Genomic DNA, 8,166 nt, shown 5'->3' on the forward strand with positions numbered 1-8,166 from the left:
CTTGGGTCTATTTCTAATCGGGGGCTGAACTTGACAAGAGGATTTCCAAACCCTAAAGCCCAAAGATACCAGAAATGCTGTGTTGCACAAACACAGAATGTCATTCACAGCAGGAGATTACACTGTTATGTAAACCTGGCTTTGGCACCAGGGTTGAGATGAGTTCAGCTGCGGTCAGAAATGCCCCCGTGCTGCTCGGGTGACTCTCCAGCTTCCCTCTGCAAACGTCCCTCTGAATCCTGCCAGCCTTAGGTGTGACTGAGAGTCGCTGAGACAATCATGGAATGTCTTGGGCTGGGAGGGACCTTAAAGCTCTCCCTGTTCCACCCTCTGCCATGGGCAGGGACACCTTCCACTGTTCCAGGGTGCTCCAAGCCCTGTCCAGCCTCGCCTGGGACACCTCCAGGGTTCCAGGGGCAGCCCTGGCCCCGCTGAGCAGTGCTGGCTGTCCAGGGTGCGTGGCCAGGCACACGTGGACACCGTGCTGTATGTGAGGCTGTGCCTCTCCCACTGCTGGGGCTGCTCCCCAGAGGGCAAAGTGCATCCATTGTGCCCCAGGGCACGGCGAGGTTCATCCATGGCAATGTTCATCCATGGTGAGGTTCATCCATGGTGATGTTCATCCATGGTGAAGTTCATCCACAGCAAGGTTCATCCATGGCAGGCTCCATTCACAGTGAGGTTCATCCATGATGAAGTCCATCCATTGTGAGCTCCATCCTTGGTGAACTCCATCCATGACAAGGTTCATCCATGGTGAGCTCCATCCATGGCACAGCTCATCCATGGCAAGGTCCATTCATGGTGAATTCCATCCACAGTGAGGTTTATCCACAGTGAGCTCCATCCACAGTGAAGTTCATCCCCAGTGAGGTTCATCCATGGCGAGGTTCATCCATGGTGGGCTCCATCCATGGCGAGGGTCATCCATGATCAGTAGTGTCCCTGGCAAGGTTCATCCATGGCCAATTCCATCCATGGTGAGTTCCATCTATGTCAAGCTCCATCCACAGTGAGGTCTATCCATGGTGAGGTTCATCCATGGCAAATTCCATCCACAGTGACGTTCATCCATAGTGTGGTTCATCCATGGTGAGGTCCATCCATGGCGAGCTCCATTCATGGCAAGGTTCATCCACAGCGTGGTTCATCCATAGCAAGATCCATCCACAGCAAGTTTCATCCATGGTGAGCTCCATCCATGGTGAGCTCCATCCATGGTGAGCTCCATCCGTGATCAGCTGTGTCCCTGGCAAGGTTCATCCATGGCCAATTCCATCCATGGTGAGTTCCATCTATGGCGAGCTCCATCCACAGTGAGGTCCATCCCCGACAAGGTTCATCCGTAGCATGGTCCATCCCTGGTGAGCTCCATCCCTGGCGAGGTTCTTTCCTGGCGATCTCCATCCCTGGTGAGTTCCATCCCCGGTGCAAACCCGCTGGGGAATGTTAAGCAGGTTAGGTGGCAGGCTGGGGAAGGTGGTCACCCTCCGGGGATTAGGGGTCAGAACAAAGGCTGTCCCTGTGGCCAGCGGGCACACAAAGAGCCATTGTGCCCGAGCACAAGCTCCTGTTTATTCCCGCGGGGCTGACATGCCCGCAGCCCCGCTCTCCGGGCCTGCACAAAAGCTTCCTTGCTCCAGATTGTTTGTTTATGTAAATTATAATGGTGCATTTAATTATGCAACGGGCAGAGCCTGGCGACGAGGGCGGCGCTGATTGGGCTGGCGAGCGCCAGGCACAGCCGATGGTGCGGGCTGGGCACAGGGGACGTGCCAGGGCCACTCGCGCAGGGCACAGGGCCCGGGGCGAAGCGGCCACGAGGAGCTGCCCACGCCGGGGCCGGAGCGGGGCCCGGCCCGGCACGGCCCGGCACGGCCCTCAGCATGACAGAAGAGGCGCCCGCAGCTGCCACCATGCCGGCGTGCAACGGGAGCCTTCCCCCGCTGGGGAAGGACGGCCCGCTCCAGGGCATCGGCGGCCGCCAAGAAACTGCAAAATCTCTCGGGACAGTCCCGTACGCAAATGCTGAAACGAGCCCTGACACTTCACCTGAAAAGGAAAATCTGGAGGAAAATAGAAATTCACTGCCAGAGGTCGCCACTCCTGAGAATTTTGCTGGAGAGCAGAGATGCCAAGGTATCGTATGGGGCTGCCTGTCTCTAGGTGTTGGGAGAGAAAAGTTCTGCTTGATCTATAGCCTGATGAATAACGGGATGTGCTGAGTGTTAGCCAAAATTCCCAGTCTGTGGTAGCTGTAACAGTGACTTGGAGTATTTTGGAATCTGGGACACATTTGAGGGATGCAATGAAAAGGTCATAACTAAAGAAATGAGCAATTCTAAATCTGCTCTGAAAACCTGCTGCTCTGCAGCCATTAAAACCTGACTGCCATCACTAATTGCTCCACCAGCCCATGTCTTGTGCTTTGTGTTTCCAAAGAAAAGCGAGAGGAGAACGCTGGGACACCGCAGCGGGGACCAGCAGATATCCAGGACGCAGGGGCCAATGGCCAGGGATCAGGGGAAGGTAATGCAAAATGCCATCCGATGTGGGGTTCCACTGGTGTCTAGCACAGAGACAGTGGATGCAGGTGGTTATTATTTTATTTTAATTGGGTCAGACCCTTCTATTCCAGGGAGCAGTGACTCATCTCTCACCTGTGAGTTGCTGCACCTTAGAAACCACAGCTGATATCTTCCTGCCAGAGTTCTACACGTCCCATGGGCCATGGGGCATCCAAGCACTGTGGGGCCTTCAGGCAGGAGGTTCCCAGCAGCCTCACGGGGTTGGGAGATCCTCTGTCTTCTGCTCCATGCTCAGAGAAAACCTCGTGAGGCTGCAGGTGCTCACAAAACCCAAATTCTTTTCCTGCCTGATTCGCCAAGTGCTGAATCCCCCAACGCCCAGGCATCCACATAAAATAGCTCTCCTAAGCACCTGTTCCTGGGTGTTGCTGTGCTCATTTCTGGTGAAAATGGTGGAAATGAGCAGGAGCCAGGGCTGGAGCCTCAGGCACCTCCTGTGATGAGCAGGGCTGCAGGGGGGTCACTGCCTGTCCTGACCATGAGCTAAAAATGTACTGAGTATATACAGAAATGAACATATTTATTTCACCATGCAGACTGCAGCCTCTTCTCCAAAGGAGGAGTATTTCATGGTGTGTTACTGGAGGAGAGCAGCCGTGTCTCTCCAAGGGGGCTCTGGGAATTATTCCTTTCTCATCTCCCACCACGGGCTCCTCCTGTCTCATTGGCACTTTGGGACAAGGGTGGCTGCACCAGGAGCTGCTGGTGATGCTCTCTGAGCTTTGAAGTGGGCTCTAAATGAGCCATGGGCTGTGCCCTGCAAGCAAATCCTGCTTCCATTAACAAAAGGAAAAATATCCAGAACATTTGTCATGGCCAAATTAATATTTCATAACAACTGCCTAGGCTGTGAGGAGGTGAATAGTGGTGGAGGCTTTCCCATTTAGAGCTGACATCCATATTCCAGCTGTGCTGCTTTAGGAGCACACAATAAAACCTATTAAAGGATCTCTCCTGGGCCCCCTGCACCCGCCCTGCAACCACAGCGCTTTATCTCCAAATTGCAGGCAGCTTTTTAGTACCCGACCAATTTAGTCTAATTAATACTCTGGACCCCACAGGCAAAACCTTGAATAGACCATTTGTTTCGACACTAAAGCATCATTAACCACAGAGACGTGCCAAACAGGGCAAATGGGAGATGGCCATGGCAGCAGGGGTGGCCACTGCTGAGGGAGGGACACTTCCCATGGGGCACAGCTGGGCACTGCATCCACAATGACTCCCTTCCCTTCCCTTCCCTTCCCTTCCCTTCCCTTCCCTCCCCCCTTCCCTTCCCTTCCCTTCCCTTCCCTTCCTTCCTTCCCTTCCCTTCCCTTCCCTTCCCTTCCCTTCCCTTCCCTTCCCTTCCCTTCCCCTTCCCTTCCCTTCCCTTCCCTTCCCTTCCCTTTTCCTCCCTTCCCTTCCCTTCCCTTCCCTTCCTTCCCTTCCCTCCCTTCCCTTCCCTTCCCTTCCTTCCTTCCCTTCCCTTCCCTTCCCTTCCCTTCCTTCCCTTCCCTTCCCTTCCCTTCCCTTCCTCCCTTCCCTTCCCTTCCTTCCTTCCTTCCTTCCTTCCCTTCCTCCCTTTTCCCTTCCCTCCTCCTTCCTCCCCTTCCCTTCCCTTCCCTTCCCTTCCCTTCCCTTGGACAATGGGATCCTGGGAAGGAATGGGATGGGATAATGGGATGGGATCCAAGGGATGGGGTGGGATGGGATGGCAGTATGAGGGGGTCATTCCAAAGGACAGGGGGTGGCTTTGGGAGCTGTCCCAGGTGTTGGGGTCCCGCCTGGCCCCGTGTCCCCCGAATGGCGAGTCCGGGGCAGGAGCCGGGGGAGCCGCAGCCGCCGTGTCCCCCGTGTCGCGCAGGGCCGGGTGGCACGGCGGGGACGGGCACAAGCACGGCTGGGACGGGCACGGAGGCGACAAGCACGGAGGCGACAAACAGAGTGGGGACAAGCGCCGTGCCCGCAGCCGGCAGGGAGGCACCGGAGAGCCCGGCGGGCAGCGCCGAGCCCCGAGGGAACGCGGCCCGGGAGGCGGAGGAGGATGAGGAGGATGAGGATGACACCGAAGAGGACGAGGTGCAGGTGATCGAGATGAAGAAGGAGAGCAGCGCCGCGCCCCGGCCGCAGCAGCGGGACAAGCCGCCCTCGCCCCCGGGCAGCCCCGGCTGCAACTCCCCGCTGGAGAAGGCGGGGGAGCCGCCCGGCCTGGGCAAGAAGAACGACATCTCCCGACACAGCTACTCCCGGTACAACACCATCTCCTACCGGAGGATCCGCAAAGGAAACACCAAACAGCGCATCGACGAGTTCGAGTCCATGATGCACTTGTGAACTGAGGGGGAGCGCCTGACGCACCGAGCCCTGGCTTGGGCCTTGGCTTTGCTTTGCTCCCCCAAACGTGTCTCTTCACACGACACAAGGTCACTGCTTTTCTTCTTTTTGTACATGATTTATAATACACTGTGAAAATTTAACACCTTGGCTTTGACGGGGGCAGAGGCATCCGTAGCGCAGGAAAATAAATAATCAGTTTGCTAAATGCACACCCACTGGATGTTCAGGGTATCCTCCTTTCTCCCTCTGCCTTTGTACCGCGTTACTGTAACCCAGTGCTACCAGTCAGACTCTCTCATGTGTCCTTATTTTCATCCTAAGTTTAGGTGCAAAATTTAAAAGATTATTTTGTCAAAACCAGGTGGGTTTTAATCCATTATTTTTGTCTCACCTGGACATTACCCTTCTCAGTTTTGAAAGACCTTTGTGTAAGCACCATGCAGTGGTGCCAATATTTTAAAACTGTTTTACTCTAGATTTGTCTGGAGTTGGGACTCAGCTTTGCACTTGTCATCCCAAAAAACATCTGGGAAAGCTGAGGACTGCTGGCAAGAGAGAAGAGGCAAGGAATGAGTTATCCAGGGCCTCCTGCAGCCATAAGTGCCTTTTAAAGGATTAGTTTTACATCTCCAGCAGCACTGAATATCGCTTTGGCTTTTCTTGTTCTACATAAAGGCAATTATTTATTGGCGACGTGAAAATAATACGGGGCAATTCTGCATTGTGCCAGCAGACATAGCCCTCATTGTGCCATTCACACTTGTTTGTTTGCTCCTTGGCCCGGGCAAGTTCTGAGCTGTGCTTGTACCAACCTATACTGGGGGTCTGTTCCCTCTGCCAGCTGCCCTGGGGTGGCACAGCCCTTGGGGACGTGGCTCTGGGGGTCTGTTCCCTCTGCCAGCTGCCCTGGGGTGGCACAGCCCTTGGGGACGTGGCTCTGGGGTCTGTTCCCTCTGCCAGCTGCTCTGGGGTGGCACAGCCCTTTGGGGACGTGGCTCTGGGGTCTGTTCCCTCTGCCAGCTGCCCTGGGGTGGCACAGCCCTTGGGGACGTGGCTCTGGGGTCTGTTCCCTCTGCCAGCTGCTCTGGGGTGGCACAGCCCTTGGGGACGTGGCTCTGGGGTCTGTTCCCTCTGCCAGCTGCTCTGGGGTGGCACAGCCCTTGGGACGTGGCTGTGGGGTCTGTTCCTGCTGCCAGCTGCCCTGGGGTGGCACAGCCCTTGGGGACGTGGCTCTGGGGGTCTGTTCCTGCTGCCAGCTGCCCTGGGGTGGCACAGCCCTTGGGGACGTGGCTCTGGGGTCTGTTCCTGATGACAGCTGCCCTGGGGTGGCACAGCCCTTGGGGACGTGGCTCTGGGGTCTGTTCCTGATGACAGCTGCCATGGGGTGGCACAGCCCTTTGGGAACGTGGCTCTGCTGCTCCAGCCAGGGCCACCACAGGGCTGGCACAGCCCGGGACAGGGGAGGTGTCCCTGCCACGACAGACGGTGCAGCAGGATGGGCTTTGGGGTCCCTTCTAACCCAAAACCACTCCGATTCTCTCGGTGTTTGTGACCATTCCCAGCGCTTTGGGGGGAAAGGCTCCCCCAGGGCTTTGGGAACCTTGGGTTCGCTTTTTGTCGTCCGCGCAGAGCAACGCTCGCTCACCGAGGAGCGCAGCGCCCTCTCCTGCTCTCCTGGGCGGAAAAAGTGAAAAAAAATGGAAGCGCTGGGATGCTCGAGGGGCCGGAGAGCCCTGCTCACCTGGCCTGGCATCCGGGAGGGTGTGGTGTGAGCAGCCAGGGGTTAACAGGCAGGGGATGGGCAGGGACGGGGGGCTGGAGCTCTGGCATCCCCGTGGGCACAGCGTGGGTCAGGAGCCGGGCAGGGATGAGGGGCTGGAGCTCTGGCATGCCCAGGGGCACAGGGTGGGACAGGTGAGGAGCCGGGCAGGTGAGGAGCTGCCTGCACTGCCCTGAGGGCACACGCAGGGATCTGGGCACTGTCCCTTGCAGCAGAGGCACCTGGAGGCAGGTGCTGGTCAGGCCATGGCAGCCACAGCCCCAAAATCCTTTCTCTCCGTTTCTGCCGAGCCGGGCCGGGCTGACGGCAGGTGGGTAAGGGGTGTGTGGGTGACAGGGGACAGGTGACAAGTGACAATTGTCGTGACACCTGCAGCGGCTGTGGCTGCAAGAACCAGCTCAGCTATTGCCCTTCCCTGCACGGAGTGAGGAGCCAGCAGGACAGAATGCCGGGAATTGGTGCTTTGGGGGCTCCTCCTGGGGCCATGCTTTATGGCTCAGCCTGGCAGTAACTCGGGGGGAGCCCCTCGAGAGGGCCCGGGCTGGGCAGATCGAACACTGTGCTCAGAGGGAGCAGCTCCATCTGCTATCATTTACTCCTTTTTTATTTAACAATTCAGCACAGGGGACAGCAGGGCCCCCTGTCCCCACCGCACACACCTTTCCCTATCCCACACAGGTGTGTCCCCACCCCACACAGGTGTGTTCCCACCCTGGTGCTCCCCAGCCCTGCCCTCCTGGAGCCCAGCCTGGGGTGTGTAGGGGTGGTGGCACGGCTGTGCCTGCCGGAGCGATGCTCTCGTTTCTGGAGCGATGCTCTCGTTTCTGGAGCGATGCTCTCGTTTCTGGAAGACTGGGCTGACTGGTGCCCTGGGAGTGGTCCCAGCACGGAGCAGGGCCCAGCTCAGTGGCAGCCCCGGGCAGGCTGCAGCCCCCGAGCACAGATCCAGCATTTCCAGTGCTTGTCCCCAGGAGCGGGCAGCGGCGGCGAGTGACAGCGCTGGCGATGGGATGTGACCGTGACATATGAGTGCCTGCTGCCCGCCCTGTGACAGCTGACTGAATGTCAGCAAGCAGAGCCCCATGAAATCCCTGCTCCTGATGCGAGCTGACTGCCCGAACAACGCCTGTGTCATTTTTCTGATGGTGACTGCGGGCTAGCCGCGCTGAAGGAGGCAGAGAAAATCAGGAAGACAGCTGGAATAGGAGTCAACCGGGGAAATCTGTGTTGCCAGTCAATACTTTGGCAGACTGAGCCTGTCAGATGCTGTCAGCAGCGATGCACACGTCAGAGGCAGTGCTGTGCTGGGCCCAAGGCAGAGGCAGGGCTGTGCTGGGATGCACTAGGATGCACTGGGTGCATGCTCATCCCATGTACCCAAAGGCTCGGGCTGGAGCAGCTCCCAGCCCAGCACGGGGCATGGGGCAGGGGGAGAGAGCAGCCTCCCACTGCAGGGATTCACAGGGGCAGGAGGAGAGC

General features: G+C 57.6%; 1 protein-coding gene across 1 annotated transcript; it reads left to right on the forward strand.

Annotated features, from left to right (window-relative positions):
- Positions 1-1,717: 1,717 nt before the first annotated feature.
- On the forward strand, positions 1,718-5,122 carry ERMN (ermin). Its single transcript, XM_064718821.1, has 3 exons — positions 1,718-2,139; positions 2,443-2,529; positions 4,435-5,122. The coding sequence occupies exons 1-3, from the start codon at positions 1,887-1,889 to the stop codon at positions 4,902-4,904; spliced, it is 810 nt and encodes a 269-aa protein (XP_064574891.1). The 5' UTR covers positions 1,718-1,886; the 3' UTR covers positions 4,905-5,122.
- Positions 5,123-8,166: the final 3,044 nt, after the last annotated feature.

This window comes from Zonotrichia leucophrys, chromosome 7 (genome assembly GCF_028769735.1).
Source record: "Zonotrichia leucophrys gambelii isolate GWCS_2022_RI chromosome 7, RI_Zleu_2.0, whole genome shotgun sequence".
In the NCBI taxonomy this organism is placed as follows: Eukaryota; Metazoa; Chordata; class Aves; order Passeriformes; family Passerellidae; genus Zonotrichia; species Zonotrichia leucophrys.